Source organism: Sceloporus occidentalis, unplaced genomic scaffold, assembly GCF_023333645.1.
Source record: "Sceloporus occidentalis isolate IW3139 unplaced genomic scaffold, rSceOcc1.0.p SCAF_3, whole genome shotgun sequence".
NCBI lineage: Eukaryota > Metazoa > Chordata > Lepidosauria > Squamata > Phrynosomatidae > Sceloporus > Sceloporus occidentalis.
The window spans coordinates 207,044,754-207,067,427 of record NW_028316983.1 but is presented as its reverse complement, the minus strand read 5'-3'; the positions used below and the strand labels follow the sequence as shown (position 1 = coordinate 207,067,427).

Below are 22,674 nucleotides of genomic sequence, written 5' to 3'. Positions count from 1 at the left end.
TTTTGAACCATTTCATAAGGAGATCGCTCTTCAAAGTTTGGCAAAAAATATAAAGCTAGTATATGCCCTCAGATTCCATTATGGGCTTCTACAAATGAAGCATTGTTCAAAGGTTCCAAATTACCGAATGGGTGCTGGTTAGCTTATAAAGACTTAACAGTAAAAGACACAACTACCTCTAAGCTTAGATTTGTAACGCAAACAGAGATGGAGGACCAGGGAAATTATATGGGCTGGTTTCTTTACAGGCAATTTCTGAATAGATATAACTATGATAATAAAGACCCAGGCATTGGTCTCAGTAATACAGAATTTCACAAACTATTACAATCCAGGAAAAATTATACAATTTCAAACCTTTACAATATCCTTTTAAAATGGGATACAGAACAAGAAGTGGTTAAGTGGACTCAAGATCTAGGCCAAAGCATCCCTCTGGACCAATGGAAGAAAAATTGGACCACGAGGTATAACTATACAATTTGTTCTGATCCTAAGGAAAATCTCTTTAAGATGCAGACAAGATGGCATTTAACTCCTGCCAGAATTGGGATAATCTACAAAACTCCTAATAATAAATGTTGGAAATGTGGGACTTCGATTGTCTCTTATATCCATCTCTGGTGGAATTGTAAGGTCTCAGAAAAATATTGGTTGAAGATCCATGAAACAATGAAGGAAATTTTGAAATCCAATTTAAATTTTGATCCTAAGTTTTTTTTTACTGAGCATGATCTTAGAAAAAAATAATGGAAAATTATATTATATGTCTACAACAGTTCGATTAGTATTTGTGAAGTATTGGAAAAGGAAAGAACCTCTGGATTTCCAGAACCACTTAGAATCCAACACTACGGACTGCCCAATTAGCCAGGCAGGCCTGTCTTGCATGAGCCAGGTGCTGAAAAATTCCTTGAACATAAGAAAAGTTTTGCTGAATCAGAGCAAATGCCTATATAGTCAAGCATTCTGATTCCACAGTGACCAACCTAATGCCTCTGGAAAGCCCACAAAAAAGGCTTATGTGAAATAGTATCCTTTTCTCCATGCTTCCCAGCACTTTTTATTCAGAGGCATGCCACTTCTGATCTTGGATATAATATATAGCCATCATGACTAGTAGCCACTGATAGCCTTATCCTCCACAAATTGTCTAATCCCTTTTAAAGCATGTTGGCAGCCATCACCGCATATTGTGATAGTGAATTCCATACTTTAGCTATGCACTTTGAAGAACAAAGATTTATCTGTTCAGAAACTTCTTTTATCTGTACTGAAACTGCCATTATTCGAATTGTTGGATAACTTTGGCTTCTATTATCACATGATAGATAGCAAACCCTCTTCCCATCCACTTTTTCATACCATACCTACTAATATACTCTTCTGTCATATCCTCCTTTATTGGCCTTTTGAGTAGTGTATTGCACAGGCTTCTATTTTAGGTATCATGGTGAAAGCAGAAAAATGGGAAGTGAGTACAGCATCTGATGGGATCACTATATATTTGATGATTCTGTCTGAGGTGGTATACAGAAAACATGAGTAACCTTTTATCACATCATTATCAGAAATAATCACATATAATTATCAGAATAGTGATAATTATAACAAAGGCCCACAAACTCATTTAAAGTAATTTTCCACTGACATCAGTGAGATTTACCTCCAATGTGTGCATATCTACAAGCCCCTGTGGTGACATGGTTTGAGTATTGGGCTCTGGAGACCAGGATTCAAATCCCCACTCATCCATGGAAATCCACTGGATGACCTTGGGCAAGTCACACTCTCTCAGCCTCAGAGGAAAGCAATGACAAACCCTGTCTGAAGAAAGTTTGTCACGAAAAACCTGTGATAGGTTTAGGGGCACCATAAGTCAGAAACTACTTGAAGGCACACCACCACAACAACAACATAGGTCTAAGATTGTCCTCAAAAGTACACAGCTCAAGGAATGACTTAAACACACAACAGTGAATATATATTCCCTAGTTTCTGATATTTGTTTGAAAGGATTTCAAGGTAAACTGAGTTTTAAAATAAATACTCTTTCTTAAATATTTCTGTAGATGTTACTAAATGGATTCTATGTTAAGTGAAAAACCTTATTCAGGAAAAACGCAGTAGATGTGAAGTGTTACCACTGTATACTTTCCAATTTTAGCTGTCTATTGTATCTGCAGATTTGAAAAGGCTAACACAATGTTCTACATATCATTCAGGGAACTGTTTTTCACACAATATGCCCTAGCTGACTGTTATGTCCAGTGTTATATAACTGTACAAGTAAGGATGAAAGCAAGGTCAGTTCTACTGGCAATTTAGGTAAACATTCATGTTGTAGAAAGGACAGCAGATTATTCTTAATAACGTAGTTTTCTGAATAAATAATAATTCCCTTTCAATCTAGATTTATACTGGTCTGAGATAATGAAATATCACTTCCTGGAGTCCTATATTACAATTCCACACCAAGGTAATAAATATCTCTCTGTATCTAAACAGCAATAGAAATAGGTGGAGAAAAACTTAATATAATCTTCAGCTGCACCATGCTGCCATTTTCCTTTTCTGTCTGTTGATTTGATCTTTAGGTTTATTACAGTGGTGGATATGTGCAAAGTGTAATAAAATACAAATGCTAATTAGAAGCTCTGTTTACAAATGAAATACTTTCTGTACATACAGAGAGAGAGAGATGTAAATCTTTATTTTATCCCCACATCCAGGGATGAATAATTATGGTAGTGATCTCCATGCTGTGGGAGAAAATGAACATTCTTCCATGGCTTTCTCCCCATATTTGAACATCCAGGAGACCTGTAGCGTGCAAACTGGTGAAGGCTCCTAAACCTTTAATAGTTGTGAAGAAGATGGAATGTCAGCCACCAAGTAACAAACATATACTGTCCCAATTTGGCAGGCCAGCCCTGATTAACCCTCTGCCATTCCACTTTTATAGATGCTTTTAAAATGCCCCAGTCCTGCTCTCCTCTTCCCACTTTCTCCCTTGGTTCTTAGCTTATTTCAGCTGCTGCTAACAAGTTCCAAATGCAAAAGTAGACTGTATTCAACTCAGCAAAGGAGAAAAGAGAAGGTGGTGTGGAGCCTTGTCATTCCTTGTAGGCTCAGGCAAAATCAAACTGTATATGTAGCCTCTCGTAACTAGTGTGTTGTTCTTTCCAATGAGATCATTAAGAACTTTAGACATCTTGACCACACTCTGATGTTATTGGCCACATGTGACCCAGTTTTCACTTGTGAGATGCTGAAGGGTATGCAGAAAGCACCTGCTGAAATTCCCTCTTCTATAAAACCATTAAAGGTAAAGAACCCTCCCCAGTTATCAATGGTGGCAGTTAAGAAGGATTTATTTGCTGCCACCATCTCCATAGTATACACTTTCCAATGAGATCTAGCCCATGTTAGGTGGGACTCACTCCAAGTCTTCTGTTGTTGTCATTCTACTCCCCATCCCATTTGTTTCATCACCACCTGCTCCCTCATAAACCAGGGTGCTCACTTGTCTCCACTGTGGGAGGGGATGCTTAGGAGTAATCATGGCCATTTCCCTGTAACAATGATTATCCAAGGCTTTGACAGGATCACCTGCCAAGGCAACAGGAAACTTCAGAAGAACCATCAGGAATCCATCCGGACCTATAAGCTTCTTGGGACAGATCATCTTAATCACCAACATTCCACCCTGCACTAGATCCAGAGTGTATCTTGCAGCAGCTAGTGGCACCAGATGCTAATTGGGACAGACCCATGGTCATCACAGATGATATGAAGTCCTGAGCTGCTCCACATCTATGTGGAGAGCAGTCTCTACATAAATGTTGAAGTTCCTCAGTACAATTAGCCAAGGGGACTCCAACACCAAAGCTGAGACCAACTCAGTCAGCTCAGGAAGGCAGACTGTTGAGCAGTGGAGTGGGCAGCACACCAACAGAATCCCTATTCTGTCCTGGCCATCCACCTTTAAGTAGATGCACTTGTATGCAGAAAACTGTGAGTCAAGGAGGCAGAATCCTGATAGATCACTGCAATTCTGCCTCCCCACCCCCCACCCCCAGTCTTGCCTGCTGCCCCATGGAAAAGCCAGGTGGAAAAAGCTGGGAGAGATTCTCTCTCTCTCTCTCTCTCTCACACACACACACACACACACAGAGAGAGAGAGAGAGAGAGCTTTGTCTAGCCAGGTCTCTGTAATACAAGCCAGGTTGACACGTTTGTTCAGGATCAAGTGCTGAATCAAAATTGTTTTTCCATTTACTGATCTGACATTAAGCAGCAGCATATTTTGCCTGGGGAGCCTGTTGCCAAGACTCCCCAGGCTGTTTGAGGAGGGGGACAGTTTAGGGTCAACCAGCACTCTCTGGTTCTCCCCTCTTCTCTGTTGATAACTCTGTCTCCCCACATCATATCTTTATCTATTAGTGCTCCAATCCTCCTCCCAAGTTCTCTGCAAACTCCATGCTTACTGCCACAAGCAGGGCAGCTAAAGGCACTCCCCAGCAAAGTAATTGGCCCTTGCCCTCCCACCAAAGGGACAATCCCACTGGTGGCAACCCCTCTACGCAGTCAGCCCCTTATATCCCTTTCAAGCAGGGCAGCAGGTGATGCTCACAAGCAGCTGTTTCAGTCCTGGGAAAACTTGGAGCCTGCCTCTATATGTATCTAGATCAGTGATAGCAAACCTTTTAGAGACCAAGCGCCCAAACTCAAAGGTGTTCGCACACCAGAGGGACAGGACATCTGAGGGGTGGGACATCCACTTAAGCTCAGTACTTAAAGTGAAATTTTCTTCCACTTAATCACGTTTGCTTTTTACTGCATCTTATCCTCACTTTCTGTGTCATGCCTAATTGCCTACAAATTACTTAGTAAATAATTTGTACCGAATAGTGGATTTCCATTTTCATGCCAAAAGAAGTAATGAAGAAGGAGAAGGCTGTGCACTTGGATTTACCATCCAAGTCTTATGGAGTAGAAAAGATATACATACAGCATTCATAACAAGCAAACAGCAGAACTCAACACTCCAAAGGTTCAAAGTGAACTTTAGTCCTGAAGTGATCACCCTTTAGTACTTAGTCTTCATAAATTTCCCCCCATTTATGGAGTGTTTTTGATGGCGGACAATTCTTTGCTGAAAGTTAAGTGCTCTTTTATATGAACATATAAAGCAGGCTTTTGGTTTGAATGAGTACATTATTTTGACAAATGTTTATTGGAAAGCCAATTACAGCTTCATAAATCAGGGCTCTCCGTGCCACATCGGGTAAGCTCACCAGTGCCACCAGATGTCACAGCTGAGAGCAGGAGGGTAATTAAAATAATTTGGTGGAATCCTGTCCCTCATCCACAGCACTGACAGTAGTCAAAACAGGAAGAAATTGTTTATTATCTTTCATTTAACTTATTAAAATACTTGTTGCAAGATGTCATGGCCATCCTGGAGTGGGGAGAAAAATAACATTTGCTTTCAATTTGCAGTCAGATTAAAATGACAAGGTCAAGTACAATCCACAGGCTGAATGGCAGCTGAATTTTAAGTGCTGCCCCCCCCCCCCCCCCGCAAAAAAAAAAAACCGGTGGAAGGGTTAGTACATGTACAATAGACTGAAATCTTAGATATTTCTATCATTTTATTTTTGAGATGACCGGTTGTTATATGAAATAAAACAATTAATAATATGTACATCTTCCCAGCAGACAATGGATAATTAATTAAATAGACACCCTGAGGCCTTGCCCTTCAACAACAGACCAACACACAGATTCACATGTAAATCACTTCCTCTCAACCAAGGGTAACACAGTATATATACACCATTCTTTTCCATGCCAGCATTCTCTGAAGATGCCAGCTACAGATGCTGGTGAAACTTCAGGAATAAACTCTTCCAGAACACAGCCACATAGCCCAAAAACCCCACAAAAAAAAAAGATGTACATCTCCTTGTTACTGCATGACCTCTGATATATGAAGGCTCATATAGAATTTTCAAGGGACACTAGAAGGACACTATACAGCTGTAGCCTTAGGGATTGTTCTTCTAGGAAATGCCATCCTTATTTTTCTTACATTGATTCTGAAGTTTCCCATTCTTGTTTCTTACAAAGGAGCCCTCCTGTGGTGAAATCAAAGCATAACATGAAAGAAGGGCTGTCCTGCAAGATAGAAGACTGAAGCTGCATCCACACAGCAGAAATAATCCGTTTTGACACCACTTCAGAGATTAGTACATTGGCTTTTATTCCCATGCTGGGCACGGTATGTAAATGCACAGGAATGGATTCTATTGCACAGCTCTGTCCCCGGGCAGTATTCATCCCATACCCGACCTTGGCTTCTCCCGGACCTTTTAAAGAATCCTGTTCTTTAAAAGGTCCGAAGAAGCCCGAGTCAAGTATGGGATCAGTGCCCAGGAATGGAGCTGTGTGATAGAATCCATCCTTGTGTGATTACATCCCACTCCTAGTGTGGGAATAAAAACTGGTGCACTAATCTCCTTCAACTGTCATGGCTCCATTCTATCGAATTCTGGAAATTGTCATTTGTTGTGGCACCAGAGCACCTGGGCATAAAATGGTCTGGGGGGCAAAAGGATAGCAAAATGCCCCCATTTGCAAAACAGATTGATCCCTTGGTCCTAAAATAGTCTGGGGGCCATGTGTGGCCCGCAGTACACTTTGCAAATTCCCACTCTAAAGTAAGCAGAGGGAGCTGATGTGGATTGTGGTCCTGATTTGGAAACAATGGGGCTTTGCATTTTGCTATTAAATGTATCCAGTTAGCATCTGTCTATTTTAGAAATAAATACCACTATAGATAGTAAATGACAATCCCATGATGTCTTGTTTTGCTTTGTTGTTGTCTTTAATATGGAAAGAAAATTAAAGCAACAACAGTTTGTTTCATGAGATTTATTGCATCAGGAATCCCCTTATTCTGCAGTTTTCATTCCTTTCATTTTGTGGTCCATCAACTACATCTTGTGTATAATAAATACTAGGATGAAAAATTGCATAATAAACAATAAGAAAAATAATACCTAATACTAGGGTGAGGGCCACTGCAGTGATCACAAATGACAAGTGTAATTTCCCATTAAAAGTTGATTTCCAGAACAAGCTTGCACTCAATATAGATAAGGTTATAAGTATTCGAATGACATAATAGACAGACATTGGAATTTTTGTCTTTTCTCCCTTAATATTAAAAAAGGTAAAAATAAGAATAATTCCCACAATAATCCTGTAGATGATTTCTGCTGTTCTGGATTTACAAAAGGTAGTGTGTTGCTTATGTACCCAAATTATACTCCCAAACCAGAGAAACACAAGGAGAACGATGGAAATTTTGATGCTCAGTATTGCTACCAACACAATGCTAAGTATCCAAGAAGTTAAAGTCAACAGCTTATAAAAAAAATACATCAATTTGGAAGATGTTCTGACAAATTTATTTTTATCCAGCAAGGATTTTCGTAAAGCAATCTGATAATCCACAGTTGCACAAGAAATGCTGATGGAAGAGACAGTGATGGAAACATCTAAAGAAAAGAGAGGGAAATGTTAGCACTATTAGAAAAATTGTTGAAGATTTGTATATCAACTGTACTTCACCTACAAAAAAAGGTGTGATAGGCAAATTTACTGTAAACAGCACTATTCCATAGATACGTGGCATTGTATTGGAAACTGGGCTACCCAGCTGTGCTATTAATCCAGTCTGTTCTTTGCAATAGAGTTATGTTAGGCATCCAAAATAAAATGAAGATACAAATGATTATTCTATGGGAATATATTCTACAGGTAGATGATTTCATTAGTGCTGTATGGAACTACTAACTGTTTGATTGTTACAAAGTACAATGGGCCCTTGATATCCGCTGAGGTCTGGTTCCAGGATCCCCATGGATACCAAAATTCATGGATGCCCAAGTCCTATTATATACGAAGGCATAGTAAAATGATGTCCCTTATATAAAATGGTAAATCAAGATTTTCTTTTTGGAATTTATATACTTTTAATATATTTTCAAGCCATGGATGCTTGAATCCATGGATGAAAAAAGTGTGTGAATATGGAGTGCCGACTGTAATGAAACATTTTAGAGCTATGTACTCTAGTTTACGTCTTCACCTCCTGAAACATATTCCCCACTCCCTGCCCTCTTAATGTTTTCTAGGTTCCATGTGCCATGCAGACAAAAAAATTCCAGCTGTTCAGCCCCACCAAATCCCTTGCCTCACAGGACCTTGGAGGGAACTGCTGCTTAGCAACTGGGAACTGCCAGCAAGCAGAGGATGCTTCCATTACAGGCTGACCCCTTTCCATCTGCTCTCAGCTCTCTGTGCCTCAAGAGGATTTTGGTGGGAGCTGCTGCCTGATACAACACCAGAGAAGAACAAGCACAAGGGCAGAAAATGCTCTCTGGATAATCCTTGTTCCATATGGGCAGCATGTGATCTCTGTTCCTATACTAGATTTTAATGTCATTTCTCACTCATCTATCCACAATGGGTAAGACACTTTGAAAGGCTCCAGCAGCTATACAATAGCATCTTAGCATTCAAAGTAAATAGATAAACTCACATAAATAAATATTTTGTTCAGAATGGTGCAGCTAGGTTACTAATTGCACCTGGCCATTCTGAACACGCATCACGCCAGGATGGGCCTTCTTACGAATGGGTGTGCATTTTTGGAATTCATTCCATTAAAAACTCACCTTGGAACATGCATTACTATCATTCTGATGCCAGGCAAAGACCTGGAAAAGAAATTCTCAGGCTTTATGTAGGATTCTTTTGATGTTATAATTTATTTTATTTTCCATTTTATCATGTTTTTGTAAAGCACTGGAAGCATTGCTGCAGGGCAGTATTCCAGTTTTCACACACACACACACACACACACACACCTTTTGATTATAAATCAGACTTACACTGACTGAAGATACGATTGTCGGATGCCATAAGGATATAGATCTGAAGAATAAGTTGGGGTGTGCTTTCCAGGTATGTCTTAAATAGCCGAAGCATACTGATATCTGCCATTGCATCAATGGCTCTTTTATGAAGGAGGCTGGTAGGAACATCAATTGACATGTCTCTTGAACTCTTTGGTTTAAATGCAGCCTGATAGCCATGTTTTAGTGCAAACCAATACCTACAAGGAAATCACATTGAATCATACATTGTGATTTAGATTAAATCTCAAAACAAATATATATAACAAGTTCCACTTTTTAAAATGAAAAGCAGCCATGGCAGACAACAACATTTGGAGGGGTACTGTCTGGTGAAACAGGCATGGTTCCCCCACTCTGTCACTTTATCTAAACAACCTCATTGGCCAGTAGGCAGGTCAACAACAACATTCCCTGTTAGTATACCCTAAGGCTTGGGATTTTAAGATATTGTGTAATGGGAGAATAATCAGGCAATGTTGTAATCATTTTGGCTATTTATTTATATAAATCAATCATTAATATAGTTTTCCATTTCTCTTGAGTAGGACCATTATCTCACATAGATTTTACGTGGTCTGGATACATTCTTGTGCATAGACATTTCAGAGTCTAAGTTTACTTCATTTATAAGGAACTTTGTTTAGACTTACAAAGAGCATAATACTCACAGTACCTGAATGATTGTAAGGAATGTGATCTTACCGCATATAATGCACACATAGGCATAATAGAACTCAAATTATTATATAGGCTTTACAGCATCTAATATACTGTATTGTGTACTGTATCTTCTTCTTGTGTGCCTTCAAGACATTTTTGACTTATGGTGACCCTAAGGCAAACAATCAAGGGGTTTTCTTGGCAACATTTGTTCAGAAGGCATTTGTCTTTGCCTTCCTCTGAGGCTGAGATTTGTGTGAGGTCACCCAGTGAGTTTTCATGACTGAGCAGGGATTCAAACCCTGGTCTCCAGAGCATTTCCAATGCTCAAACCACTTCACCACACTAGCTCTTGTTATCTATCTTATCATATATGAAATATATAGCCAAGTCAATGTAGACAGCACACATTGCAGAAGTGGATGTTTACTTATGCAGCATTGGATAGAATCAAACGTTTCATTTAATATTGAAAAAATCTGAGGTAATTTAAAATAACAACAACGATGCAAAAAAAATCACTTAGTCTTAGAATCATTCTTAAAGTCTACACACATCCAGCCAATAACAGTAATTGTATCTGCTGGGGGGGGGGGGGTCTGCATAGCACAGCAAACACCCAGTAGTATAAATTCTGCAACAACTCCAGTTGTTGGCAATAGCAGACTGAACTGATCTGATTAAGTGTGGAGAGTTTTACATCTGCTGTAGTCAGTGCAGAAAACACTTGTAATACAAGGTGCTTGAGAGATGTTTGTTTTGAAAATATGCCTTCTCATTCTATGTAGTGCATTGTATTCAAATGTGTTAAAATGTTTAATAGGCTGCCATATGGTTTAAATAATGTTTTGTTTTAAATAGATTATATTTGTATGATGCAAAATAAATAAATAGTGCAGAGTCATTGTAGTTTAAAATTTGCATTATAATTTTCAGCACACATGAATTTCTAGTGAAGAAATAAATTTCATTATTAGAACAGAGGAGAGTATAAAATTATTGGAAATATATTAAAGTGGTGAAGTGGTTGAGCATTGGACTATGGCTGGAGATCAGGGTTTGATTTCTTACTGGGCCATGGGTGACTTTGGGAAAGTCACATCCTCTCAGCCCCTGAAAACCCAATGACAGGGTTGCCATAAGTCAAAAATTATTTGAAAGCAAACAACAACAACAACAACAACATTTCCTACAGCTTTATATTTTCACCCATCTCCATTCTTCCAAATGTGTCTTTAAGGCTGCAGTCTAAAAATATGCATGATTCAGCTCTGATTCCAGTTCATTACTTTAGAAAGCAGCCTGTTTCATCCCAGAATGATTCTAAGCCAAGGTCTCCTCCTTCTACCCATCCTGGGCATTTTCACAGAAACAAAACTTTAAAAATGCATTTTTGCCTATACCTGTCTGAAATTCAAATCTTACACAAAGTTTTTGGGTTCAACTTTTGGTAGCTTTGGAACAAAGTCCATTCCATTATAGGAATACTGGTCCAAAATAGCCTGGTCTGGCTAGGACAGTGGGCAACATCTAAACCAGTCCACAGCTCTAAAACTGCCATTCTCTGTCCATTTGCTGTTCAGTTCAATGGGACCTCCTTCTAAGTAGACAGACATGAATCAGATTGGACTATTACACTGCTAAATAAATTCACAAAAATTAAATCTAAACAAAATATCTCCAAAAGTATTTCATATTATCTTTTCGTTCTTTTTTTCCCTGTACTTTTGCTTCTTAGAACATTCTCTCTCTTCTTGTGGGAGAGAAAAAAAATATTCTCACTGTGAAATCACAGCATATTTGCTCTGGCAAGGGATTAGACCTAAAAGGCAAGATTTCTGAACTTCATGAGTAAAAGAGCTATATCATTTCAATAGAATATTAACCCAAGACCCAAGTTCACTGTTTGGACATCATTCCTGACACATAAAACTTGCTCCAGAGCCATATTATGAACATATGCAAAGATTAATCCATTAGCTCTGTGAACATGAAATGTTTCACAGAAAAGAAAATGCAAACAGGCACTGAGTGGAAAAGGGAAGAATATTCTTCTTAAAGCATTCTTTATAAACCTCAGTATTCTGCTGTTTCTCAAGATGACAGGGCACTCACTCACTCCTCTTCAATTTGTTATTTATAAAAGGTCTGCTTACAAGAACACATCCCAAGAAATACAGATCCCCCCTCCCATTTTGTGGGAACTTCTGAATGATGTTTTGATGTTCACATGACAGCAGTTTTGTGGTGAGCTCCAATATGCACTGCAGATGCTTCTGCTATTACTCTGGCCATTAGGGTAAGTTTACGCAGAGATATATTTCCATGGAACAGTGATGGTGGGCTCCATGTCTCTGGTTCACTTTATAATGATGTAGTCGAGCACTTGATGGTGCAAGCATATTCATATCTGCTCAGAAGTAAGTCCCACTGGCCTACTGAGGCTTACTCCCAGGTAAAGATATATAGCTTTGCAAACTAAAAATATTGGTGAGGCTGAAAGTGTGTGACTTGTCCAAAGTCACATAATGGGTTTCATGGCCAAGTGAGGAATCAAACCCTGGTCTCCAGAGCTGTAGTCCAACACTTAAACCACTGTGCCATATTGGCTCTTACCCATAAAGTACTGTCATATATATTTTCAGTGTGTTAGAGGTAGCATCTTTAGAATGCCACTAGCTGCTAGCGTGTATTTCTGTCTAAGAGCGTTCCAGCAAATACCAGAATAGTTGAAGTCACCCATCACTACTACCTCTCTCCTTTCTGAGTGTGTAGTCATCTGTTCTAGAAAGGCATCATCCAATTCTTTTGACTTGGGGGTCTGTAGTAGACTCCCACAACAACATCCCTGTTATTTCCCTCCCCTTTCATTTTTATCCAGATGCTCTCCACCTGACTTCCAGAATATAAGTCCTGGAACTCTTCACAGGTGTAAACATCCCTGACATATAGTGCTATTCCTCCTCCTTTGTTCGTGATGTAAGTGATGCGCAGCGTATAGACATTGCTGTGCGCCACTTACATCATGAGTGCACCAATGCCGCACTCAGGACATCCACACAATGTCCGAAGAAGAACCCAGTTTTTCTGGGTTCTTTTTGGGGTGGAGGGTCGCTGCGCAATTTGGCTTCTGTGGCATCCCTTCAGAGGAAAACCAGCCGCCTCCAGCCCACCCTTTCGGGGCAGTTTGTTTTGTGCCTAAAAGACCTAGAGATGAGCCCTGGTCCTTTAAGAGGGTTTGCAGTACATACAGAAACCATACACTTAACAACTTCCAATTTAATATGTAAATATAAGAAATTAAATATTTAGAAAGAACTATGCTTTACTGTTGTGCTGGCACATACTTATCTCTCTGAATTCCCAACAGCCAGCAGCATTCTCAGCAATGGAGAACACAAAACATCTGGTTCTTGCATCCCAGACCTAGGCAAATGTGTAGTCCAGTATTTTTTAGGAAACTTGTTGGAATAAATTATTACTATTACTACTAATTACTATTACTAAATAAACTATTACTCACTCACTCACTCACCCCTCTCTCTCATACACACACACCAATCCTGTTGTTCTCCAAGTTGTGTGTAAGACCAAATGGGCTGCATTACATACTAGTGCCAGGTTTACAGCTGACAAACTTGACAAGGTTTTAGATGGCCTTTGGACTTCTGGCACATTTTCTCACTAGGTAAGGGGCTGACTGCAAATCACTTTACGTAAGGAGAAACTGTGTGGTTGCATTTGGCCTGCACTAAATCCACGGTGATTCAAAAATAATGATGCAAAACAAAATAAGAACAGTTTTATTTTTGCACATTCTTTTTTAATTACCCTGTACATTTGCTTTTGAGCCTTGTATTAACAAGGTCTGAACTCAACCACTCAAATAACACCATTGTAGTGTTCCTAGAGACACATGTGCATATTATAAGACTTATTTATTAAACAGATGTTAAACATACAGTTAAAGATTACTTGATTACAGAAGCTTGTGGTTACTGAATTCGAAAGCTTAGTTGTCCAAATTGCTACAGTGTTGTTATTTCCTTAGTTCTCAAAACTGTCTTCTCACAGTCCTGGCTGTCCTGATTGACTAAAAATAGAAACTCCTTTCCTTTGTTTCATCTGTCCCTTCACTCTTGATTATCTCTTCTCTAACTAATTCCAGTTCCTATGCATGACTTCTATCTCTCACTGACTCTCTCACTGAGTCTACATAACGTCTGTTTCTGACTCCTATTTCTCACTACCTGTCATACTACCAGCTTTTTAAAAATTGATTCAAACACCCATCTCATCCTCAGTCACCTCCACCTTTCCATGCTCTCTCCTCCTCCCAACAGATTCTTTACATTATTACATATATTATACATCACATGCATAACCATACTTATAGGGTTGCCAGATCTCAGGACCTGGCCCAGCAATTCCAATTTTCATTAGTCATCTTCAGGCAGCAGGTGAAGGTACAAATTCTCCAGTTTTGAGAGAGGAAAGGGTTATGTGCAATCTTCAACTCAGGTAGGACTGCTGCATCTTACTACAACTAGAAAGGCTTGATTGATCCATTGCTGCAACCTCCTTCCCCAGGGAAATCTACATATTTACTTATTCAATTTCCTCCTTCCCTCTCAATCATTGTGGTGCCAAGGCTCATTCTCCACTCTGCTCTGGATCCACTCTACGGCTAGGAGCCAGTAGGCTACATTAAAGGTTCATTACCACATCTCTCTAATTCTCTAGAGAGAACCTGGAAGCAGTCCCTTTAGTTAAGATTTCTATCTTAATTTACAAATAGACAAATATGTTCTCTCTGTGTCTCTTTTTGTGGGTTTTTGAATAACAAGCTGTGAGCAACTGTGGCTGGCACTTAATTCATAACACTTAATGACATCACCAGGGACTGTCACTTGGTCTCAGGTTTTGGTCTGGAAAACTCAGGGCCTATGAAGATTCTGAACTGGAAGCCTTAACGTTGTGTTTGTTGTTAACTGTAGGTTTACATAGCTGAACGGGGATTCGAACCCTGTTCTCGAAAGTCATAGTCTGATGCGCAAACCACTATACCATACTGGTTTGGCAACCCTAATACTTTATATTAATTTCTGTAATAAATACAGCATTTTTTCAAGAAGTCCAGAATATCAGTTACCCCTCCAGATTTGGTATAATTTGATTTTTTTTATAAGCATGCCTTCTACTCCATCATTCAGGTTGTTATAAAAATGTTGAACAATAGCAGCCCCAGGACAAATCTCTGTGTGCCCCCCACCCACCCACCCTATCTCTTTCCCTGGCCGGAAGCACTCTTTGAGTTCAGTCTGTTGATGAGCAAAACTATCATATGGAATCTTGTCAAAAGTCTTATTCAAATCAAGACATACTACATCTACAGCATTCCCCTGATGTACTATGCCTGTAACACTGTCAAAAAAGAAAACATAAATGAAGATAAACTGGTCTGACTTATTTTTAAAATTTTAAAGAGCATATTGACGCTTAATAATTACAGCATTCCTTTCTAAGTGATCATGGACTGATTAATGATCTGTTCCAAAATCTTTCCTGGTATTAATATCAGGTTCACAGGTCAGTAGTTACCTGGATCCTCTATTTTTCCCTTTCGAAGATGGGAACAGCTTCTACCTCCTCCAGTCTGCTCAGGTCTCTCCTGTTCTCCATGAATTCCCAAATATTACTGACAGAGTCCCCGAGATTACAGCTGCATGCTCTTGAATTATGGTTAACCATTTCAGGTTATTTTCCTTGAGAGAAAAGACTCTTTTTGTACCAGTTTCAACCCCCCAAAAAAGCAAAAAACCTGGCACTAAAACAATCCCAGATACCATAAAATGGCTTGAAAATGCTTTTCATCCTCTCCCTTTTGGAGGTGCATTTGGCCAGTTTTCAAGGAAGACATTTGGCCTTTAAAATAACAGGGTGGGGGTAACCCCCTAAGATCCAGGGGAGCTGGTGCAATCTTCCAACTATTGGATCTTGCCCCTGAGCATACTTACTGGGGAGGTAAATCCCACTGAATTCACAGGTACAGGAATGCATTGTGTATATATATCTGAAATTCTAAACTTATACTCCATGCATCTGATGAAGTGAATTATAACACGGAGAGTTCAAATGTCTCCAACTCATATTTTTCTTCTTCCAAACTTGGATGCCTTCATAGTAAATAGGGGCCAGGTACACACCGCCAGGAAGCAGTGTCCTGGCGGCGATAGTAGGGCTTGGGAGTGCGCACCAACCACAAGCTCCCAAGCACTATGATGTGTGGGCGGCACCATTATTGAGCAGCACCACCCACACGGGGGGCATATAGATGATGTGTGGGCGTCTGAGTGCCCACGCGTCCTTTAGAGGAAGCGGTGCATAGGGCTGCGTTGCAACCCTTACAACACTGCACAAAAAAAACCGCTCTAGGCAGCTTCTTTTTTTGCTGCGCAGCGTTTCCCCATAGTTTGGTTGCTGCGGCAAGGCTTTGCAACAAAGAGGGACGGCGTTTCAATGCCAGTGTGTAATGTATCTAAGATTTCAGTTATTTTCACTTTTTAAAGACTAAGTTCATCACATTTTTATAAATAAATAAATAAATCTTATTATGAATCGATCTGTATAATGGTTGATTATCTCACTTCTGTAGATCTGGGATAAATGCAGGTTTCATTGGTATTAGATATCATTTCTAGGTTTTCTAAAACCTCTGTCCTTCTGCTCAACTTTCATTTGTTTGTCTCACTCCAACTCCTACCCTACCTTCTAGGGCATTAGATCTTTTCTTGGCTTGTTCCCATCTCTGGCCACTACACTCTTCTTCTCTAGATCCTTGGTTCTTCTTCCTGTTCTTCCTGGCTCATTGCTTTCTAGCTAACCTGCCAATAGCAGCCAGAGACCTCTTCTACTTGCCTTGTCCCTATGCCAATAGGCATCATCAACCAATCACACTTCAAAACTTTACAATCACCACCATTAACCATGAAAAATCATTTAGTGCATCAGTTCACATATAGATTCTGCGTTCTGTATTCCAAATCTGCTTACCTTGTAAGTATACCACCATGTACAAAATGTAGTAGAAATAAAATCCAATTCAATTTCTTGTCATTGTCTTCTTTAAACCAAGTATAACTGAAAAATTGGACAACTATTGAGGAAAGAAATCCTGTGGCCAGTACTAAGGCACACCATAAATACTGTCCCTCACACCAGTATGTTTTTGCAATCCAAAGATCTGCTCCAACATCAGCTACGTAAACCACAGTCCCAAAAACCATCATAGCAAAATCTCGCTTAGTAAATCTCATTGTCTTGCTTTCATCATTGACCATTTCATTTCAAGCAAAAAGTTTTCTTTTAAAATCCCATTTCTCAGTATAGTTCTTCCCTGTGAAGCAGGAACTCTGGAATTAGAATCCAAATCCAATCTAAAACACAGTTGTTTATTATGCATGTCGAGTCACTGCTAACAAGTCATTTGAGCAAGTATCCATATATATATGTGTGTATATTGAAAAGTGTTGAAAAGGTTAGTTCTTCCTGGTGAGTCCTGAAAAAAAATGTAATTAAGTACTTTAGATGAGCATTACACCACTTATTTGCAACATAAATAAAGAAATATGTATCACTGCTATGTATGTTTACTTGTTCATTGATGGGTTTTTTCCAATCTTACTCTACACAGCATTGCAGCTTTAATCTATGAACTGGCTATATTGATCAGTTGAAAATCTTTTAAATGGAATAACAAGGCATTCCAGATATTTGCTACAGTATATGGTATACACAAACACCATTGAAAAACAATGCTTTCAGCCATATTCAAAAGTATTCTATAGTTCATTGTGTAGACCTATGCACATTTACTGGAAAGCAAATCCTAGGAGTTTATCACACTGGGGCTGATTTTGACATTAAAGAGAGATTAAAGAACATTTAAAGCATCCCGCAAATGAAGCAGAAATGTCGAGTAACTGCACAAATGATTCACACAAATTTGCACAAATAAAGTGATATCGGAAATGCATTGTTGCTGAAACTCCAAAAGTAAAAAGATGTCCATTAATGCTTCTTTGTGACCACTTTAATGGCAGATTTTGTGCGACGTCATGTGAAATCGTTACACATAATTACATAATTTTTCTAGGATGTTCATGGTATAGACTCCCTATCTCCTTCCTGTGATAAACTCCCTAGTGTGTTCAGTGGAGCTTATTCTTAGTTTAATGAGATGAAGTGGCAGGCTTTATGTTGTATAAAATTCTAATAGATAAACGCTAGCCTTACTATTATCATAATGAAGTAATTGCTTCAGACAGAAGATGCTGAGGAGTAGCAGACATTTCCAGGACTTCTGCTCTGTTAGAGTGCTGTGTAGGCCCCACAATCTGTCCTAGATCTAGCCTGCTGCCGCTCAGGTGTGTTGGAGAATAAAGTGCATGGAATGAGGATGGACCATGAGGTTCCATTTTGTTTTCTGCCTCAAGCACTAAATTGTTCTTGGGCTGACAAGTACAGACTTTTGTGTTAGCAACTCTTTGAATCTATCAGGATTAAAGACCTTCCAAAGAGATCTTCCCACTTCTGTCAGCCCTCTTTTCTGACACTTTCATGTGTTGTACAACTATGTTCTAAAACAGTACTACTCAAAATGGTTGACCACGGACTGATGCCATCAGTTGCCAGTCCCTGAAGAGTCTCCAGGGAAAAAAGAAATAACAGTAGCCAGTGGGCACAAATATGTTTCCAGTCCCTGGCACATTGGGGGCAGGGATTCCTGATCCTCCACATCATGTAGCTTAAGAAGCACGTTTTAAAACATAGGATAAAAGAACCTCATAACAGTCTCTCTGCCATTGTGTATGTGCATGTTGTTAATGTAGTTAAGTCAGATAGAAAGTGTGAAACAGTCATTTTGCAACTAGATTTGTTTTGTTTTATTTATTTATATTCCACATAAATATTACAGAAATGTGGGCGATGAAGCCAATGTTTTGGAAAAGCCTTTATAGAGGATTTAAAAGCTCATATCTACAATAATCTCTTTAATAGCACAAGGAGTACTTACTGTGAACCAACACAAAGAAGTATATTCTCTACTACTCCATACAGGAAAGCAACTTTCTTCTGAGATCTGCGGAAACATACTTGCTAAACAAGATGACAAAGAAGCACAGCTATTATATAGTACCACATAGTTTAATTAATCATGATGTATCTATTCCAAAATCTGCAGTAATACTTTTCTTTCCCCTCTGTTAAACCCACTGAGTTCATGGGGAGGAAACCCACATTTCCAATAAACCTGTAGGTCAAGACTGTAAATCTAAAACAATCCTTAAATCATATAAGTAGCACCAGCACTTTCATTTATAAAATACCTTAAAACTTGTGAGTTCCGTAAAAATGCAAACCAAAAATCCATAATCAAAGAGGTCCTGAAAGTCAGGGTTTCGCTCAGCTGTAATGTAATCTTCTGTAATCAACAAACAGGAAAGTTAGAGGGTGTGGGACAAAAGTAAACTGAAACTCTTGTCTCCTGTGGAGCACGTGATCTGATTTATACCTTTGAGCTGTGACGTTGTTTTGCCTGAATCACCTATTCATTTTTTTGCATGATCTGATTTGATTTTAATTTCAATTATCGATGATTTCAAAATCCTTGTTATTGTAATGCCTTTACTGTGTGTATATGTACCCTCAAGTTCCTTTTGATTTAAGACAATCCCATCAATTTCTTAGGATTTTTATAGGCAAAGAATACCCTGGGTGGTTTTGCCAGTTCCTTTCTCTGAAATGTAAAGTACCTGATATTTGCTGGCTGTCTCCCATCCAAGTACTAACCAGAGACAATCCAAAAGGACACAAAAATGTGTTCAGAGTTTCAAGACCTGTGATAACATTCTTCAGCTGTCATTAGAACAGCTAAATCTGAGCTTCCATAACATTAGATGTTGGGAAGTATGAAACTGGTAATGTATTTAAGGCCTGCATAAAGCCTTTGATTGCATAGATCATGAAATGCTATGGAACACTCTTAAAGACATGGGAGTGCCAACACATCTTATAATATTGATGAGGAATCTGTACTCAGGACAAGTGGCAGCGATTAGAACAGAACACAGAGAAACAGAATGGTTCCCAATTGGCAAAGAGGTCAGACAAGGATGCATCCTCTCACCTATCTTTTCAACTTGTATGCAAAACATATTATACAAAAAGCAGGCGTAGATACAGAAGGGGTGAAAATAGGAGGATGGAACATCAGCAATCTAAGATATGCAGATGACACCATACTATTAGCAGAAAACATTGGAGACCTAGAGCAACTACTGAGAAACGTCAAGAAAGTGCAAAGGCAGGCTTGCTGATGAACATAAAGAAAACAAAAATAATGGCCACGAAGGATCTTCACATGTTCGGTCTAGACAACGAGGAAATAGAAATAGTAAAAGAGTTCCTATACCTAGTATCAAACATAGATCAGAACGGAGACTGCAGTCAAGAAATTAGAAGAAAAAACTGGCCCCATACAGACAGGCCAAAATAAAGCTGCTTTGGGTCACTTTGCTGTTTAAATGATGCATGCGTCCTAAGAGTCTGGAAGAGTTTGGCATGGCTTCCGGACACTTAGGACATATGCATCATTTCAATAGCATGCCTCCAAAGTGACCCAAAGCAGCTTTATTTTGGCCTGTCTGTACGGGGCCCTAAGAATGGGGAAGGAAGCAATGAAAGAACTAGAAAAGGTCCTAAAGAGCAAAGATATACGACTAAGCACGAAAGTCAGAGTCGTATATGCAATTGTATTCCCCATTACCATGTATGGATGCGAGATCTGGACAATTAAGAAAATGGACAAAAAGAAAATAAATTAATTTGAGATGTGATGCTGGAGAAGAATGCTGAGGATACCATGGAACAAAAAAAGAACAATGGGTCATAGAGCAGATCAAGCCTGAAATTTCCCTGGAGGCAAAGATAACTAAACTGAGGCTGTCGTACTTTGGTCACATCATGAGAAGACACCTCTCATTAGAAAGACAATAATGTTGGGAAAAGTAGAAGGATTTAGGAAGAGAGGAAGACCACATGTTAGATGGACGGACTCAATTAAGGAGGTCATGGGTATGAATCTGCAGAAACTAGGAAGAGTAGTGGAGGAAAGGGGGTCTTGGAGATGTTTCATCCAGGGGGTTGCTATAAATCGAGATCGATTCGAGGGTGGTTAACAACAACAACATTTGGTTTGTTAGTTACATATATATCTTGCCTTTCTTCCACAGACTTTAAGACACAGGCTATATAGTCCTCCTTTCCATTTCTATTTTCACAATAGGCATATTAGCACAGGGTGACCACATGTTATAACCACAAAGGAGGACAAGTCATCACAAACAGTATATCCTCATTTTGGTGACAGTCGTGGGATAGTTAGAAACTGCTCCCACCATACTTCTAAGGCTGCATCCTTAGAAAAAAGAAAAGAATGTAATCTCAACCCCAAATGACCACTATTGAGTTTACACACACACACACACACACACACGGATTATGACTCCTAGTATCCCCCCAACCATTTTGGCAATGCTGGTTTGGAGATTCTATGAACTGTACTCCAAAAAAAGTAACTTTATGAAAAAGTTTAAGCTTCAGAAATATATCAGGGAGTAGATTACTGTTTGCTGTGCGGGAGAGTCAACACCTCTTAAAAGAAGTGGATGCAATCAGCTGTAAAGTTGAGGATACTTCAGGCACCTTGATCTCATTGAGAGTCAAGAAAACTCATAATTGTATATGTAAATAGGCTCAGCAGGCTGCACCCTCTATTTGTAAATGTCAACTGCATCTGGTGTTTTGAGCTACAAAGTATGCATCAATTTGGTTCTGATGAAATATTTGGAAAACATCTGCAGAGGTTGCTACTGCCATCTAAAGACCAACTATGTTTTCACAGATTTTACAAATGGTTATTTCAAGGTACAGTGGGCCCTTGTTATCTGCTGGGGTTTGGTTCCAGGACCACCATGGATACCAAAATCTGTGGATGCTCAAGTCCCATTAAATACTATGGCTAGGAAAATGGTGTCCCTTCTATAAAATAGCAAAATCAAGGTTTGCTATTTGGAATTTATATCTTTTTGGAATATTTGCAAGCCTTGGAGGTTCGAATCTGTAGATATGGAGGGCTGACTGTATATAAAAGCCTGGTTGAGCCAGTGTGGCCTAGTGGGTTGAGTGCTGGACTGTAAAACTGGAGACCAGGGTTCGATTCCTGTTCGGTCATGGAACCCCACTGGGTGACCTTGGGCAAGTCACACACTCTCAGCCTCAAGGGAAAGCAATGGCAACCCTCTTCTGAACAAAACTTGCCAAGAAAACGTTAGAGTTGCCATAAGTCGGAAATGACTTGAAGACCCACAACAGAGAGAGAGATGCACTCATAGCAGAACTTTGAACTTTGGTGAATATAGCTCCCAGAATCCCCCAGCCAGTAATGCCTAAGAGCCAAGTTGGCTAGGGGAATTCTGGGAGCTGGAGTATGACAAAAAAATTAATTTCTCCAACCTCTGGGCCCAGTGTCAAGTGTCAATATTTTTGGTGCTTGCTTATTGCTCTAGTGGACAAACCTTTCATTGAAATAAAGCCGAGGCTGCATCTGCAGTGAAGAAATAAAGCAACGAAGCAATTAAACTGTTGTGGCTCAGTGCTATGGAATGATGGGTTTTGTAGTGTGTTGTGGCACTAGAGCTCTCTGACAGAGAAGGCTACATAACTCACAAAACTACAAATCCCAGGAGTCCATAGCATTGAGCCAGGGCAGTTTAAGCAGTTTCAGACTGGATTATTTCTGTAGTGTGTTTTGGACTTGAGCTGTGTTTACACTTGAGAACTAGAACTAATTCCTCAGGTGCAAAACACACTGCAGAAATAACCCAGTTTGAGACCGCTTTAACTGCTCTGGCTCAGTGCTAGGGAATCCTGGGAACATATAGCCTTCTCTGCCAGACAG

General features: G+C 39.4%; 1 protein-coding gene across 3 annotated transcripts; it reads right to left on the bottom strand.

The window, feature by feature from the left end:
- Positions 1 to 6,939: 6,939 nt before the first annotated feature.
- XKR9 (XK related 9) lies at positions 6,940 to 19,305 on the bottom strand. Of its 3 annotated transcripts, XM_089518900.1 has the most exons (5): positions 19,043 to 19,305; positions 18,730 to 18,812; positions 16,707 to 17,211; positions 8,967 to 9,190; positions 6,940 to 7,568 (listed from the first exon to the last, which is right to left on the bottom strand). In XM_089518900.1, the coding sequence occupies exons 3-5, from the start codon at positions 16,991 to 16,993 to the stop codon at positions 6,940 to 6,942; spliced, it is 1,140 nt and encodes a 379-aa protein (XP_089375026.1). In that variant the 5' UTR covers positions 16,994 to 17,211; positions 18,730 to 18,812; positions 19,043 to 19,305. The 3 variants fall into 3 exon arrangements, with proteins under 3 accessions (XP_089375026.1, XP_089375027.1, XP_089375028.1); XM_089518901.1 differs by lacking the exons at positions 16,707 to 17,211; positions 18,730 to 18,812; XM_089518902.1 differs by lacking the exons at positions 16,707 to 17,211; positions 18,730 to 18,812; positions 19,043 to 19,305 and adding an exon at positions 13,189 to 13,281.
- Between the last annotated feature and the right edge of the window lie 3,369 nt (positions 19,306 to 22,674).